This window comes from Chiloscyllium plagiosum, unplaced genomic scaffold, assembly GCF_037043375.1.
Source record: "Chiloscyllium plagiosum isolate Xiang-an unplaced genomic scaffold, Cpla_swu_hap1 HiC_scaffold_25, whole genome shotgun sequence".
Classification (NCBI taxonomy): Eukaryota; Metazoa; Chordata; class Chondrichthyes; order Orectolobiformes; family Hemiscylliidae; genus Chiloscyllium; species Chiloscyllium plagiosum.
The window spans coordinates 34,941,703-34,960,413 of NW_028270163.1; the positions used below are offsets into that span (position 1 = coordinate 34,941,703).

Below are 18,711 nucleotides of genomic sequence, written 5' to 3' on the forward strand. Positions count from 1 at the left end.
GAGAGACAGAACACCTCACTAAGGTATCTTCTCAACTGAGAACCGAAATTCATCTGCAATAACTCATCTTCCATAATCATACAGCTGAGAACTTCAGTATTTATTTGTGGAATTCTGGCCCACTTGACACTAATGATGAGATAAAGGAATACTTTTATTGCATTTAATTTTGCAAATCGAAAAATGTCTGATTTTTAAGGTAAAAATGCTGCAGATGATCGAAATCTGAAATAAAAATGTCTCCCAGGTACATCCACATTAAAGACCCTTTGCAGTTCTCTCCAATGGGATTTCTATTTGTCTTTGTTTGGTTTCTATTTCCCTTCTCAAGATTCATCAGGTCTTGCTTACCTTCCATCCTTTCAGACGTTTCCTATTATTGTTCCTGTCTCATCCCCCTTTATATTGGCTGTAAACCCATCTCATGTATTTTCATTCTTTAATCTAATGAAGAATAAGCAATTGGAAACACTAACTGTGTCTCTCCACAGATGCTGCCTGATCTGAGAATTTCTACATTTTCTGTTTTTATTTGTAAAATGCTAAGACAACTGGCAAAAGATTCAGAGGTGACATGGGGAGGGGAAGCATACACATAATGAATTCTTATAATCCTAGAATGCAGTACCTGAAAGCGTGGGAGAATTAGACTCATTAACGACTTTCTATCAGGAACGGGACAAGTATATGAAAAGGAACAATCAGATGGCATTGGTAAAAATCAGGAGAGAGATCTAATTGGATTGTTCATTTAAAGAACCACCATGACTAGATGGGCCGATCAGCCTCCTTCTGGACTGCAACAATGTGTGTTACTCTTCATTTTCCAGAAGCAGAAAAACTCATTTTGTAGCAAGACCTCATTTCTTTTCAATTGCAAAAGCAAGTGTCACATGTGAACCCATTTAAAAAGATTAAAATGCATAGCAACAATTGCATGGACACAAATCGAAAGGAAGGTTTCTGACCTCAAGACAAACTCTTATTTAAACAACATTATTGAGTTTCACAGACATTATCATTCTTTCTCCTTTTGTTCTGAGGGAAGAAACGTGTTTCTCTATAATGTGAGATAGCAAATGTCATCAATAGACAACCAATTCAGAAAACTACACACAAAAAGAAATTTTGAACAAAATTGTTAAAGACTTTGTATGATCTTTGATTATCTCTGATACAGTTTTTGATGCTTTGTATGACCTTTTACAATAGAGCATCAACTATACTAATGTCAGCTGACACATCAGACTGCTGAGCTTGTTTTTCATTTTCCATTGTAGTACTCATGCTGAGACATCATTAAAAGTTCCATTAATGGTTTAAGAAATAAATGTATTGCAAAATGTGAAATTACATTAAAGAAACCAGAAAGCCCCTAAATTAATTTCAACAGCACATTAATACTCAAACCTCTCTGCTTTGGGAACATCGCACCCTACAAATTTTCCAAAAAGTCAATTCATTAAAAAAGCCTGTCCCTCGATCCATCACTAATTCAGTCTTTCAAATCCCTTCCTCTTTCCACATTGTCTTTGCTGTAATCCTCAAGGCAGTCCCTCACAGGTTTTGAGATGGTCAACTATTGCATCCCCTGCAGTGTCCAAATTCTTGAGACTATTTTCATCTGTGTCTGTGCCTATCTATTAAAATAGCGATATTGCATCTGTGATAAAGGCATCAAATTTATTATCATCATCTGGGAATTTGGAATTGAAGTTAGAGATAAATTAGATGTTTAGTTTATATTGGACAAAATTAATTTTTTCTTAAGAGAGAGGTACAGTAAATTAAAAATATCAGTTCCAAAAAAGTATGTGACTTTAGTTAAGTGCCTAGCAGGATAGCTGTGATGTTAGTTGATGAAATGCTTACAGAGCTGAATGTTTTAACAGACAGAAAAAATAGACAAAAGGCCACTCATTTTTTTAAAGTTGTTATGAATCAGGCTTCATTTCAGAATAGTTTCACCTTTAAAAGTTTTGTAACATGGTTAAGGTATGTGAGATTTTTTCAAGCTGTCAAAACTGAGAAGTAGTTTAGGTCAAAGATCAGCTGGGATGATAACACATGATAATAATTTTGTCACTTCCTATTCTACTTCCTATTCTCATGTCTCGTTGCCTGATGCTCTTTTTCACCTACATGTTACCAAAAGGAAATATTTTGGACTTTAAATGCCATCTTCCTCGGATTTCTCCCTTTGAATCATTTTTTCCACATTTTTGGCTAATCATTCTTATATTGATAATTCTTTGCACAGTACGATCAGATCCACACCCCCCACCAACCCAACCTCCACTCCCGGCACCTTCCCCTGCAACCGCAGGAGGTGCAAGACTTGCGCCCACACCTCCCCCCTCACCTCCCTCCAAGGCCCCAAAGGAAACTTCCATATCCGCCACAGATTCACCTGTACCTCCACACATATCATCTATTGCATCCTTTGCACCCGATGTGGCCTCCTCTATATAGGGGAGACAGGCCGCCTACTTGCAGAGCGTTTCAGAGAACACCTCTGGGACACCCGGACCAACCAACCCAACCACCCTGTAGCTCAACATTTCAATTCCCCCTCCCACTCCACCAAGGATATGCAGGTCTTTGGACTCCTCCATCGTCAGACCACAGCGAAACGACGATTGGAGGAAGAACGCCTCAACTTCCGGCTAGGAACCCTCCAACCACAAGGGATGAACTCGGATTTCACCAGTTTCCTCATTTCCCCTCCCCCCAGCCTGTCTCAGTCAAATCCATCAAATTCAGCACCGCCTTCCTAACCTGCAATCTTCTTCCCGACCTCTCCGCCCCCACCCCAGTCTGACCTATCACCCTCACCTTGACCTCTTTCCACCTATCACATTTCCGACGCCCCTCCCCCAAGTCCCTCCTCCCTATCTTTTATCTTAGCCTGCTGGACAAACTTTCCTCATTCCTGAAGAAGGGCTAATGCCCGAAACGTCGATTCTCCTGTTCCCTGGATGCTGCCTGACCTGCTGCGCTTTTCCAGCAACACATTTCCAACCCTTTTAATTGAACCAAGTGCTTCTGCAACACAGCAACTGAAGAGTTGAAAATGCACTGATGCACAGTGTCGTTGTTCATAATCTATCTGAAAGAAAGACTTGCATTTATAAGTGCTTTTCATTTCAACCTCAGGATGTTCTCATAGCACCTCACCACATCATTGTCTATGAAAAGTGCCGAGTCAATGGTCTATATAGGCCCCTTCTGAAGTCTCCAACATCACAGATGTCAGTCTTCAACTGATCCAATTTATTCCACCTGATATCAAGAAACAGCTGATACTGCAGAGACTATGGGCCCTGACAATGCTTCAGCAATAATACTGAAGGCTTATCCTCTAGAACTTGCCACACCCCAAGCCAAGCTACTCCTATACAGCTTACCCAACAATGTGATCATTCTGCGCACAGAAAGCAAGTCAAATGGCAAGAATAAATCACACTGTTAACAGCCTGTCAGTCTACTCTCAGTCATCAGCAAAGGGTCATTGACAGTGCTATCAAGCAGCCCTTACTCAGTACTAATCTACTCACTTGATGCTCAGTTTGGATTTCACCAGAGTCACTCAGCTTCTGACCTCATTACAGTCTTGGTCCAAGTACGGATAAAAGTCAGAGCTGAGGTGACAGCATTTGACCATATTACATCAAGGAGCACTAGCAAAATTGGAGTCAATGAGAATCAGAGGGAAATTTCTCTGATGGTTGGATTCATATCCAGCAAAAAATAAGAGGCTGTGGTTGTTGGAAAGCATTCATTTCAGAACAATGGCAACAGTGTAGGGGTTCCTCAGGATAGTGTCCTAGACCCAACCATCTTCAACTGCTTCATCAATGACTTGCTCTCCATCATAAGGTGATACTGTTTGCTGATGATTGCACAATATTCAGCCCCATCCGCAGATATTGAATCAATGTTCCCTCTAGGTCTTTGTGCCGCTGCACAGTTCCCTGATGTTGATTCAAGACTGTAGCTTCCAGGGAAGCAATGTGTTGGCACACCAATCGGCATGAGCACAGTGCCTCAGCAGCTATGTAGTTAAATTGCTTAGAGGGGACATTGGGAGCAGTTCATGTTCATATGCAGCAGTACCTGAACAACAGGCTCAGGGTGCAATATTCATACCACACATTGCCAACGAGAGATTTTAACCACCACCTGTTGAACTTTAATGGCATTACCATCATCAGACCCCCCCACTATTAACACCATCAGGGTTGCCACTGACTAGAAACTGAGCTGGATCTGCCATATATAATTGTACACTTATCAAGCCTGGGTCAGAGCCTATATGCCCAGTGCCTGTCCACCATCAAAAAGGTGCAAGTCAGGAGTATGGTGGACTACACCCCACTTATCTGGATGGGTGAGGCTCCCACAACACTCAAGAAGCTTGACACCATCCAGGATGAAACAGCCTGCTTGATTGGGACCACCTTCTACATTGATGCACTGCAGGAACTTATAAAGGCTTTTTTGATAGAACCTTGCACACCCACAGCCTCTACCACCTAGAAAGACAAGGGGAGCAAATGCATGGAAACATCACCACCTGCAATTTCCCCTTTCAGGTCCCACGCTATCCTCATCTGAATATCAGCATTCCTTCACTGTTTTGAGTCAAAATCTTTGAATTCACTTCCTAATAGCACTGTGGGCATTTGTAAACCCCAAGGATGGCAATAGTTCAAGAAGGCAACACATGATCACCTTCTCCAGGTGAATTTGGGTGGACAATAATTGCTGGCCTTGTCAAAAATGCCCACATTCTCAAGTACAAATTGAAAACCTACTTTATGTTGTCATGATTTTGTGTGTAGCAAAGAATAAGCACGTGTTAACAATCAGGTAACTAATTTTGGGATATTGAGGGATTCACGTGGATAGGACAACAGAGATTACTTCCTCTTTTCAAAACCCCAAAACTTGGAACTTTCTTTCATCATAAAAGAATAACTAGAAAGAATCATTTGTACACAACTTAGACAAGAAAGACTACACTAAAAATAAATCAGAGATCATTAGTTTACTCAAAACAAATCAAAACTTCATTAAAAATTACTAGCATTATTGCATCCAATGTGCAATATGCTTGTATATGTACACTTTTTAAAAAAATTAACATTAATACCAATTACAGGCATATTTATTTTGAAAACTTATAGACTGCAGACAGACACTACAATAGCAGGAAATGTAATTTGGCTTGAATTTTTTTTTCCTGGAAGTTCAGGTCAAGTTAGACCTTGTGTACAGTGCCTATTCGGGATCAGATCTTTACAGCATGGTATTGAATTAGTGTTTCTGGGGTTTGTCACATTTACTGTTGCAGTGACATTTGAAACTTCAGTCTCTGATTTCATTTCTTTCCTCGCCATTTATGCCAGTTCTGTTTCAGTTTACTACTCCATTGCAAATTAACAATCCATAGGTGATTCTACTTTTCCCGCTAGGAATGTTTTCTGGATGACGCTGCAATTTAGTCATCCTGTTTAATACTTTGTGTATCACAGCTGTCCCATTCCTTGTCTATTATTGAATCTTCAAAAAAACCCTGAATGATATTGAAGACATTTTAAATGGATTAATCTATAAAATGTCAAGTTTTCTTCTTAATTGTGGTCTCCCTAGGCCTTGCACATAATTAGCCCCATGATACCATATATATTGCTGCAGATGGCTGAGAGGAACTTCCCTTGGGATTGACTTGAACACTTTCCCTTTCTCACAGGAGTAAAGTAGTTCCTGCGAAAACCTTCCCCAAAAACAGCTGAGGTCAAAACACGTTAGACCATCAATGCTACAGAAATGGTGAACTGAATGCAAATTGCCACACTCTGTACTGCAACACTCTTTTAATGTGCTGCTCCATTTAGCAATTCCACACATGGTATTGATTTTAGTTAAATTATGGACTTGTATCTGATACACACTGTTGAGATCATTGTTGACATTTATTAAACCTGGGGTTTTGTGAAATACAATTTTGTGCTTTCTCTCTCTAAAGAATAGGTCAAAGCTATTGTGTGTGCACATCTATGTTGACTTTCAAAATCCATGTGGTATTTTAAAAAGTCCTGTTGTTCAATTGCACAACTATTTACTGTCTGTCACTTAAATAAGATTAGAGACAAAAAAACTGCAAATGCTGGAATCCAAAATATACAGGCACGAAGCTGGAAGAACACAGCAAGCCAGCAGCATCAGGAGGTGGAGAAGTCGATATTTTGGGTGTGACCTGAAGAAGGGTTACACCCAAAACGTTGACTTCTCCACCTCCTGGTTTTGATAAAGTAAATGCTCTTTTACTATCAGGAAATATTATGCCATTTATGTGCAATTTTGTGTTTAATTTTGCACATAAACATCCTAATATTTTTTTCTGGATAGTGGGGCTTTGGGCTGGAGATATCTTTTTATATAATTTATATAAATGAATTTGTCATCGTAAGCTATAAAGTTCATTAACCTCAAATCACATCTGACGGCTCTGCGATACTAGTAAAGCTCCCACAATAAGTTAGTAATGGCAGTACACAAGAACCAGTCAGCACATAAACCCAATTCAGCTTCCAGGGGTGCAGCGCACTGATCTTGAGGATTGAACACGAGATTTATTGAACCCCATCTCAAGAGAATGGTGTTCAATCATGAATATTGTGATCCTTTTCTTCTTTTCCTACAATGAACTGACCGGATCCCAGCTGCCACAAAATCCACATCTGTAACCTGCTGTATAGCAAAATCTAAAGAGCTGCAACAAAGCCCCAACTCAATGCTTACACATTTCCTTTGACTCATGATACAGAGTTAGTTACATCTCAGATCTAGTAAAGCGCTAAGATTATTAAGTATACGAGCAGAATTAGGCCATTTGGCCTACTGAGTCTGCTCTGCCATTCAGTTATGGCTGACATGTTTCTCAACCCCATTCTCCTGTCTTTGGTCTGATCAGAGCCTTATACAACCTCAGCAATACATCTCTATCCTCTTTAACTGAACGGTAACAATGCGTGTGCCTTTCATAACTTTCAACTGGATCCACATAAAAGAATCCTGAAGTAGGACTCTCAAGTCCCTTCAGACTTACAAAGACCTTCCTCTTTTAGAAAATAGTCTACAACCCTATTCTCCCTACCAAAGTGTGTAACCTCACACTTTCCTGGACTGTATTATATCTGCCACTTCTTTGCCCACTCTCCTAACCTGGCAAGTACTTCTGCAGCCTCTGCACTGTCTCAACACTACTTGTCCCTCCACCTATCTTTGTGTCATCTGTAAACCTAGCAACAATGCCCTCAGGTCCTTCATCCAGATTATTAATGCTTAAAGTGAATGGCTGTGGTTCCAACACTGGCCCCCGTGGAACTCCACGAGTCACCAGCTGCTGTCCAGACAAAGGCCCCTTTATCCCTACTCTCTGCTTTCTGCCAGTTGAGCATTGAGTTGGGGCTTTGTTGCAGCTCTTTAGATTTTGCTATACAGCAGGTTACAGATGTGGATTTTGTGGTAGTTGGGATCCGGTCAGTTCATTGTAGGAAAAGAAGAAAAGGATCACTATATTCATGATTGAACACCATTCTCTTGAGATGGGGTTCAATAAATCTCATTTTCAATCCTCTCTCCACTTAGAGTTCATCTGTGATGTCATTCTTTTGTGTTGTGCCCCAATCCTCAGCTTCAATTTACCCTGTTAAAACATAGATGGAAATGTGTTGCTGGAAAAGCGCAGCAGGTCAGGCAGCATCTAGGGAACAGGAGAATCGACGTTTCGGGCATAAGCCCTTCTTCAGGAATGAGGAAAGTTGGTCCAGCAGGCTAAGATAAAAGATAGGGAGGAGGGACTTGGGGGAGGGGCGTCAGAAATGTGATAGGTGGAAAGAGGTCAAGGTGAGGGTGATAGGTCAGACTGGGGTGGGGGCGGAGAGGTCGGGAAGAAGATTGCAGGTTAGGAAGGCGGTGCTGAATTTGATGGATTTGACTGAGACAGGCTGGGGGGAGGGGAAATGAGGAAACTGGTGAAATCCGAGTTCATCCCTTGTGGTTGGAGGGTTCCTAGCCGGAAGATGAGGCGTTCTTCCTCCGACCGTCGTTTCGCTGTGGTCTGACGATGGAGGAGTCCAAAGACCTGCATATCCTTGGTGGAGTGGGAGGGGGAATTGAAATGTTGAGCTACAGGGTGGTTGGGTTGGTTGGTCCGGGTGTCCCAGAGGTGTTCTCTGAAACGCTCCGCAAGTAGGCGGCCTGTCTCCCCAATATAGAGGAGGCCACATCGGGTGCAAAGGATGCAATAGATGATGTGTGTGGAGGTACAGGTGAATCTGTGGCGGATATGGAAGTTTCCTTTGGGGCCTTGGAGGGAGGTGAGGGGGGAGGTGTGGGCGCAAGTCTTGCACCTCCTGCGGTTGCAGGGGAAGGTGCCGGGAGTGGAGGTTGGGTTGGTGGGGGGTGTGGATCTGACGAGGGAGTCACGGAGGGAGTGGTCTTTACGGAATGCTGATAGGGGAGGGGAGGGAAATATATCCTTGGTGGTGGGGTCCGTTTGGAGGTGGCGGAAATGGCGGCGGATGATGCGCTGTACATGGAGGTTAGTGGGGTGGTAGGTGAGGACCAGTGGGGTTCTGTCCTGGTGGCGGTTGGAGGAGCGGGGTTCAAGGGCGGAGGATCGGGAAGTGGAAGAGATGCGGTGGAGGGCATCGTCGACCACGTCGGGGGGGAAATTGCGGTCCTTAAAGAAGGAGGCCATCTGGGATGTGCGTTTTTGGAACTGGTCTTCCTGGGAGCAGACATATCCTGTTAAAACATATCCTTACAAACTATGAGCCAAAAAGAGCAAGCAAAAAGCACCTTTTCCCACTGCACCGAATTCCCACACTGCCTCCAAATTCACCAAACTCCATCCTTCCTCGGGTTCGGGACGTGATCTCTCCTTCCTGACACTGCATTCAAGTCAGTTATATTGCAGTAATTTCAATTGGCATCAAGTTGTTATTTCAGATTTGGGTATAAAAATATTCACATCAGATTAAATAAAAACTAGGAAACGTAAGTCACTTTGTTCATCTACTCTCTTTTCTAGCCCATCAAAAATATGCTATGCACCTGTGAAGTCTCTCAGTCAGTTAGTATCAGCCTTGGTTAAGTTTACATGGTTAGACTGTCACTTTTGCCCGAAACGTTGATTTTACTGCTCCTCGGATGCTGCCTGAACTGCTGTGCTCTTCCAGCACCACTAATCCAGAGTCATGGGTTCAAGTTTAACTGCAGAAACTTGAACACAACTAGACTGACACTCCAATGCTGATGAAGAGCTTTTGCCTGAAATGTCAATTCCCCTGTTCCTCAGATGCTGTCTGACCTGCTGTGCTTTTCCAGCACCACACTCTCGACTCCAATACCATACTTAGTCAGTGCTGCATTCTCAGGGGTACCAGCTTTCTGATGACATGTTAAACTGAGACTTCTCCCCTTACAGAAAAATGTTAAAAAACCCAACAGACACTATTCAAAGAGTAAAGAATCTCTCCCATACATGGTTAACATTCAAAGGAGCATAATGTGTGCAAATTGGCTACTGTGCTTTCTACATTAAGATAATAATTACATTTTAAAAATATTTAATTGGCTGTAAAACAGGTATCCTTGAATTATGAAATGCTCAATATAAATGTAAGTCTCTTGATTTTAAGTACTTCTCGCTAAAGGCAACCTTCTCCATACATCAAATATTAATCTTTTGTGATGCATCGTAATAACATGATGACTAAAAATAAATTTAGTATAAAAATCACTGCAGACATCCTGGAAACAAGGCGCAGTTGAGTTTTTCTGATCAAAAGTTTAAAAACAGAATGCACTAAATTCATTAACTTTGTTTTGGCCAATTGGGTACTTTGCCTGCGAGTTTGCCCAGGACATTATTGAAACCAGACATATTGTGCAACCAAAATAATTAGTGCTTTAAAAAACACTGCTGTTCTTTTCAATAAAAACAGTTTGGGAAATGACACAATTAGATGCTGTTACTCACTAGCTCAACATTTATCGCAGATTTGGTTTTAAATATATTTTTGTTTTGAATCATCAGCAAATTTTACAGCAGTGGGAATGGTCATACAGGAAGAATATCGATAATGAAATTGATTTTACTGTGGTTTTTTGTATAAAAAGTATCAACATTTTGTGATGTTTTTAAGCAAAAGCAATTTAGAACAGAGATTTGGGTCCATCTTGTCACAGTTAAAACAAGCAAAGCAAAGTTCACTTTGAGCCACATGATTATCACTCAGATATGACTGAGTCAGTAACTGATCAAAGTGCAACATGAGATCCTGGAGTCATACAATAGAAAATAATTTGACTGTGAGTTAAACAGAGCCCAATTTAAGGCTTACATCTCAGTGAAGAGGTGCAAGTGTAGTCAAAGAAGTACAGTAGCAAATATATCACTTCTCATAACTTTGTGAACATTGTGAACAACACTAACATGCTCCAGAATGTACTTCGGGCAGGATCATAAGCTCTCATGATGTCTCAAAGCACTTCAGGAATCACTTTGATGTATAGTCACCATTGTATATAAGGAAAGCCAGCACTGAACCTTGTACCAAGAAGGTCCCACAAGCTCAAGATTAATAAGCAGTTAATCTGTTCTTGGTCACACTGTTTGCATCAGAAAACACCTAGTCTCTTTCTCCCTAAATAGTAGCAGGAAACACTGGACCAAACATATGTGACCTTACTGTAATACCTTATCTGATGGCGAGTGCCACAGACAATGCAGTCTTCATTCGTATTTCCTTGAAGAATCAGTTTTTTTACAAACCATTATAAACACACTGTATGTTAAAACACAACTAAAACACATGCTTAAATTAGTTACTTTCATTAATACTAGACATGGTCTGCATTCCAAAATATAAAGAACCTTCAGCACACTGCATAATTAATGAACATATTATTGTTTATTGCATTGATAGAAGTTCCAGAGTACCCTCCTAGAAGTTAGGATGGGTGCCTTGCAGAATCAAGATGTTTTTAATCAATCTGTTCAGATATGTTATGACACACCAATGGAGCACCTGGGACTTGAACCAAGGCCTTTTGGCTGAAAGTTAGGGATACTGCCATTGTGCCACAAGAACTCAAAGAAACAACTAACTAGATAGTTTCCTAATCAATCTTTTCATGGATTTTCTAACATGCTTCTGGAGCAGGTGGGACTTGAACCTAGACATCTGGGAACATGAAGTCAGGACACTACCACTGTGCCGCAAGAACACTCAGCTAACTACCAATATATATTATTACAACAGCAGCAACACCTGCTCTTCTCAATCGGATAATTAACCAAAAAAGGTCAAGTCTGTCTAAATCACTGGATCATTTCCCTCAACATTGTACCAGCAGTTGCTGTTTTGTCACGTTTGTTAAAGCAGTACAACAGCTGACACACACCACTGCACAGAAACATTCTTGAAGATAATTCAGCGTGTAAACTGAGACCATCAGTCACAACAGTTCCATCAACATCAAAGTTGAATTATCAACATTCATTTATTGCAATTAGTGATGCTGTTTAAAATCTTCAGCATCAACAACATACCACTTTTAAAAACCAAGGACCAAGATGCCAAATGCTTTACTGATAATATTTAGTTTTTGTTAACTCAGTCTGTAAGTGACTCCAGGAAGGTCTGTATTAACCTGGGCTCATCAATTGTGTGCGTTTAGATTATAGAGCCAGATGCTTAAAATATTAAATATTACTAGTTATTTAAGTATTGGAAATAGCTTCATTATATGAAATATAAAACCAATCTGACCTTCCCCCAATTCTGCCCATTCAAGTTTATTTTTAGTTCAGTTCAATTGATTTGCATTTCTTTCCCTGCTCCAATGCAGCTAAGAAAATAAAACCAGATGTCACAATGACATAAAAGGCAACATCAAAGGATCATTCATGACACATTAACAGTTACATAACATTCCACATAAATCTGCCAATAAAATGGTAATGGTGTTATCATTGACTTGCTCACATTGTAGATGCAAACAGATCAATGTGAGATGCTTTCATGTATCTGATCACGAATGAACAACTGACTAACCAATATATTCATCCATGGGAATTGTAACATTACAGGCATAAAAATGAAAAAGCATATTTTCAAACAGTTATAAGTCATTCTTAAAAAATTTCACAAATCTTCCACAGGAAATTTGAACTTCACCCTCGCCAGGACAGAAAAATTAGAAACGCTTTGTAAATTTGAAGTGAAGCCAAGTGAACCATGCAGGATGTCCATGGACTATATCAACAGCCTGTGGAACATTATCCAGAGAATCAACAACACATATTTAACCAATAACAAGTGTAATCAACTGTTTGAGGACAGCATTCAAAGTTAAGTTGAAACAGAAATTAGGTTGAAGCAGAAACATCTTCTCTTGGGAAATAAGACAGGGCAAGTGACTGAAGTGTTAGTAGGGGAACACTTTGGGACTGGTGATCATAATTCTACTAGTTTTAAATGGTTATGGAAAAGGAGAAACCTTCCATAAAAGTTAAAGTTCTTAAATTGGAGTAAGTCAAATTTTAATGGTAGGAGAAAAGAACTTTCTAAAGTGGATTGGAGTAAACTATTCACATGTAAAGGGACAACAGAGAAGTGGGAGATTTTCGAAAGTGTGATAACAAGAGTTCAGAGGTATTATGTTCCTGATAGAGTGAAGAGCAAGACTAGTAAGAGTAGGGAAGAATGGATGAATAAAAATATGGAAGTTCTATTCAAGAATAAGAAAGAATCATATTAGATATAAACAACTAGGATCAAATGGATGCCTTGAAAGTTTAAAGCGTGTAAGGGCATTCTTAAGAGGGAAATCAAGCGGGCAAAGAGGGAATATGAGATAGATAAGGTTAAGGAATAATCCAAAGAGATTCCACAAGCACAGGAAGAGTAAGTCAGCAGTTAGAGAGACAACAGGCACCCTTAAAGATCAACAAGATCATCTACATATTAAAACTCAAGACATAGGAGAGATACTAAAGGAATATTTCACACCATTTTTTTAACTGTGGAGAAAGAAATAGAAGCTAGAGAATTCAAGGAAATAAACATTGATGTTTTGAAAACAGTTCACATCACAGAAAAGGAAGTGTTGGATATCTTTGAAAACATAAAGTTGGATAAAACTCCAGTACATTATCAAGTGTATCCCAGGACGTTGTGGTAAGTTAGGGAAGAAATTGTGGGGCCTCTTCTAGCAGACATATTTGTATCATCTATAGGCATGGGTGAGATGTGGCAAATGTGGAGATTTTACTTAAGAAACGCCGTAAAGAGAGGTCTGAGAACTATAGACCTGAGCACCCGACATCAATGGTGGGTGAGGTTTTGGAGATAATTATGAAAGGTAGGATTTACATGCACTCTGAAAGGCAAGGACTGCTAGAAATAGTCAGCATGGTTTTGTGCGAGGGAAATTGTGACTCTCAAACTTGATTAAGGCTTTTGAGGAAGTAACCAAAAAGATTGATGAAGGGAGAGTGGTAGACATTGTTTACATGGACTTTAGTAAAGCCTTTGCAAGGTAAACTAATTAGTAAAATTAGATCACATGGGATTCAGGGTGAGCTTGTCAATTGGGTACAAAATTGACTTGACAGTAGTAGACAGAGGGTGGTGATGGAGGAGGATTGTTTTTCTGACTGGAGGTCTGTGAACAGCGATGTCCCACAGGAATTGGTACTGGATTCACTTTTGTTTGTCATTTATATAAACGATTCGGGTGAGAAGATAGGAAGCATGGTTAGTAAGTGTCCGGATGATACCAGAATTGGTGATATAGTGGACTGTGAAGAAGGTTATCTAAGATTAAAAAGAGATCTTGATCAATTGAGTCAATGGTCTGAGGAGTGGCAGATAGAGTTTAATTTGGACAAATGTGAGATATTTCATTTTGGTAAACAAATGAGGGCAGGATTTACACAGTTAATGGTAGAGCTCTGGGTAATATTGTAGTACAGAGACACGTAGGGCCCTGTTCAGGTACATAATTCTTTGAAATTTACATCACAAGTAGACAGGGTGGTTAAACAAAGTGTTCAGCATGCTTGTCTTGCTCAGACCTTTGAGTATAGGAGTTGGGATGTCATGTTGAGATTATACAGGATGCTGGTGAGGCTTCTTCTGTTGTACTGTGCACAGTTCTGGCTTCCCTGCTTTAGGAAGGATATTATTTAATTGGGGAGGGCTCAGAAAAGACTTGCTAGCATCTTGTTGGGAATGGAGGTTTTGAGTTGTTAAAATAGGCTGGATGGGTTGGGACTTTTTTCATTGAAGCATAGGAGTTTGAGGGGTGACTTTATAAAATCATGAGGGGCATAGAAAAGGTGAATAGCAAGTGTTTTTTCCTTAGCATGAGCGAGTTCAAATCCAGGGGGCATATTTTTAAGGTAAGAGGGAAAAGGACATGAGGGGCAACTCCTTTACACTGAACAGTTCACGTGTGGAATGAACTGCCAGAGGAAATGGTGGATGCAAATACAGTTACAACATTTAAAAGATATTTGGATAAATACATGAATGGGAAAGATTTGGAGGAATATGGGCCATATGCAGGCATGTGGGACTGGTTTTGTTTGGGAATATGGTTGGCACGGACTAGTTGGACCAAAGGGTCTATTTCCATGCTGTATGATTCTATGACTCCATCTGAAATATGAGTAAAACTACACAAGGGGTTCTGTAAAAATGACTCCCATTTTCACTTCAAGCCTTTAGATTGCTAGAGCATATGATACATATTTTGCACTTTGCAAGTAAAGGCAAATGGTGCCAGAACTTATTATTAATGCAACATTTCACTAAACACTCAGCTGTGGGTTAAATCTTCTTGACAAATTTCCCCAACATTGAAATTTTCAACAAGAACTACAAATCAATCATGAGATTTCTGGAGGAACTGAGAAAAGGTGGGAAGAATTTGGGGATGCAGTTTGGAAAAATAAGTAAAATACTTGCTTCTCAAGCCAATATGGTTAAGCTGTGATTAAAAAAAGCAAATATAATAGTTGAATAGGTTTTGGAATGAAGAATCAAATGACTTCCATATGAAGCACAGTTTGTAATCAATACAAGTGTAATTTTATATACATGAATGGAGGAATAATTTTAAACTTTGTATTTTCTTCTAAAGCTTCAGTAACTTTGCTGCATTACAGAGATGAAGATAACTGCAATATGTTCTGGCTGTAAAAAGATCATAGTAAATATCAGATTTTGCATTTTGGATTGAGTAATGCCACCTAACATTGGAAGCCTATTTGGTATTAATTTTTTAGTATTAATAGTTTTTAGTCATACATGCCTGATTTCTTATTTACAATCTTGTAAAACTTGAAGCAGTGGTTTCATAGGGCGGATTAATGCAGCAACTTCTTTTTCCAAAACTAACATTAGACCCTGACTAATACAAACATCACTTTTTTTCTTAATTCCAAGGGACAACTCACATAATGATAATTACCATGAAAGCTAAGCTTGAAAATTACATGTGAAGAACAGCATGCAGATAGTGAAATGGAATTCTCTTAGATCTACATTCCCATAATTGAAAGTTTTAAATGGCCCTAGATATTGACACTTTGTGTCGGAAAAATCCAAACAGATCATTTCCCACACTCATCAGTTAATTGCTCAAGTCAAACACCTGAGTCTTACTGCCTTTCCATTAATTGTATTAAATGTCCTCTTTGAACTTTATAATCACATTTAACATGCACATCTCACATTGTTTTCATTACAGACATCACAAAGGATTTCCTTTTATGCATCAACTTCTTTTGAAAATCATCTGAAGGCTAGTTCATAGTCTTACTGCAAAAAAAGTCACGAACCTGGGAACTCTGGCTGACTTCCCTTGTTAGTCTGAGGATAAGGCCAATTGTATACCATTCCCATGACAGAGAGATGTTAGCTCTATGATTGAGTGGGATTTTCTGGTCTTCCTGGCTTGGTTCCAACTATTCAGTATATTTGTTCATTCAAGATGACATTCTCTAATGTCTACTTTCTCAAGAAAACACATCTTTCTTGGAAACTATTATAAAGGTGCTAATCCCTCACTATATTTTTCACAATGTGTTCAATTAAATTAAAATCATTTTTAAAATTTCCTGTGAAATATTAAAAAACACCCTTTGTGAAAAACATTGTTAAATATAGTACAATTCAGCAAATAAAGGACAAAAACCACTGCTTTGGAAACACTTTTTAGTAGATTTTTGTAGTTTTAAAGGTGAAAATTCAAAATGCAATTCACATCAGAACTTCATCCAATGTATGTTATTATATCTGGGCAAAACAAATACTAAGAAAGCATCAGGGACTGAGACATGGGATAAGCGAGAATTGGTGGGAGCTTATTTCTCAGTTTACAAAACATCATTTGAGGACTCAGAAGTAGTGGGCAGCTGATCAAATCTTCAAGATGCAAATGCTTGCACTTTACCCACTATGCTACATGGCAAGAAACAGGTGGGCAGAGGGACAAGATCTGACAGAGATATGGGGGAAGAGTTCATCAGGCACACTGACAGACACAGAATGGGGGTAGGAAACAGGCAGATGCAGGGGGTAGCACAGACAGGCAAATAGATGCAGGAGGGCAAAGATGGATGCAGTGTGGCTCAGACAAACATGCACGAGTTGGTACAGTCTGACGGAGACAAGCAGATGCAGGGGAGGCACAATCAGTCAGATAGGTGGGCACGGTTGGAGGGAGGTACAGACAGATACAGAACTGGAAGCAGAGGGGTGGAGACAGGTAAGCAGATGTGGAAGGTGGGTGCCCAGACAGGCCTAAGAGGAACAACAATCAGTCAGACAAGTGGCTGGGAGGGGATTGCACAGTCGGGGGTGGAAGGGTGTGCAGACAGGTGACACTGGAGTGGGAGGGAGTTGGGAGACACAGAGACTGGAAGGAAGGCAGGCAGGCAGACATGGGAATGGACTGGGGCGGGCGGTGCTAGAAAGACAAGGGGACAGGGGAGAGTGTTGGAGATGGGGGGGGTAGAGTGTTGGAGATGGGGGGGGTAGAGTGTTGGAGATGGGGGAGTAGAGTGTTGGAGATGGGGGGGGTAGAGTGTTGGAGATGGGGGGGTAGAGTGTTGGAGATGGGGGGGGTAGAGTGTTGGAGATGGGGGGGTAGAGTGTTGGAGATGGGGGGGTAGAGTGTTGGAGATGGGAGGGGTAGAGTATTGGAGATGGGGGGGTAGAGTGTTGGAGATGGGGGGGGTAGAGTGTTGGAGATGGGGGGGGTAGAGTGTTGGAGATGGGGGGGGTAGAGTGTTGGAGATGGGGGGGGTAGAGTGTTGGAGATGGGGGGGGTAGAGTGTTGGAGATGGGGGGGGTAGAGTGTTGGAGATGGGGGGGTAGAGTGTTGGAGATGGGAGGGGTAGAGTATTGGAGATGGGGGGGGTAGAGTGTTGGAGATGGGGGGGGTAGAGTGTTGGAGATGGGGGGGGGGGGAGGGGGAGAGCAGGGTCAGACACGGAGGTGGGTACGTGGGGTGGGACACAAAAACTCATGATACAAACAGAGCAAGTGCGGGGTCCCTGACCTGCTGGTAGTTGCCATCCTGCGGGTTGAACGTGCTGTCCACTGGCTGCAAGCGGAGGTTGACATGCGGGAAGTTGTGCAGCCAGTAAGTCCACCACGGAGCGATGTAATCCACCCGGGAAGCCATCGGGAGCCGGCAGTGAGAATGTGCTCGGCCCTGCCCTGGGCTGAGAGTCCCGCCCGGACACACAGACACGGACAGGGCTGAGAGGGAGCAGCGCTGCTGGGTGACAGACGGCCCGGCTGCAGCCCGGCTCCCGACAATCAGCCAGAACCCAGGCACGTCCCCGAGGCGCGGCGGGGACGCGCCCGAGCTCGCGGGGACGCGCCGTGTGAACATGAGTCCAGTGTTCCTGGGAGCACACCCTCCCCGCCCAGCTCCGGAAAGATTAATGAAGACATTTCCAGATAGTCCGGAGCGGGGGCTCCCGGAGAGTGACCAAACTTTAATAATGTTGGAGGTTTCAGGACAATCTGAGAACCCCCCCTCCCCTGCCCCGGGGGGGGGGAACAGGAACCAGAGAGTCCTACACTGAACCCTTGCCACCACCCGCTGACAGGGGGTGCTGACCCCCTGCATCACTGCCCCCCCCCCCAGGGTGAATGGGTAAAGGGAGGTAGGAGTCGATCAGAAACTGCAGGCTCACACACAACCCTGGAGAAAAGATGTGGGACAAACAGATGTACAGCACAGAAACGGACCCTTCGGTTCAACCCGTCCATGGCGACCAGATATCCCAACCTAATCTCGTCCCATTTGCCAGCACCCGGCCCATATCCCTCCAAACCCTTCCTGTTCAAATACCCATCCAGATGCCTTTTAAATGTTGAAATTGTGCCAACTTCCACCACTTCCCCGGCAGCTCATTCCATACACGTACCACCCTCTGCATAAAAAGTTGCCCCTTAGCTCCCTTTTAAATCTTACCCCTCTCACCTTAAACAAATGTCCTGTAGATGTGGACTCCCCAACCTCAGGGAAGAGGCTTTGCCTCTTCCTATCCATCCCCCTCATGATTGTATAAATCTCTGTAAGGTCACCCCTCAGCCTCCAACGCTC

The 18,711-nt window shown here is 41.7% G+C and overlaps 1 protein-coding gene across 1 annotated transcript in view; it reads right to left on the reverse strand.

The window, feature by feature from the left end:
* The window catches only part of ttyh2 (tweety family member 2), a 145,013-nt gene extending 127,050 nt beyond the window's left edge, over positions 1 to 17,963 (reverse strand). Inside the window, exon 1 of the mRNA XM_043714740.2 lies at positions 17,653 to 17,963. Within this exon, the coding sequence (XP_043570675.2) occupies positions 17,653 to 17,778 (126 nt within the window). The 5' untranslated portion in view covers positions 17,779 to 17,963. The remainder of the gene's footprint in view (positions 1 to 17,652) is intronic.
* Positions 17,964 to 18,711: the final 748 nt, after the last annotated feature.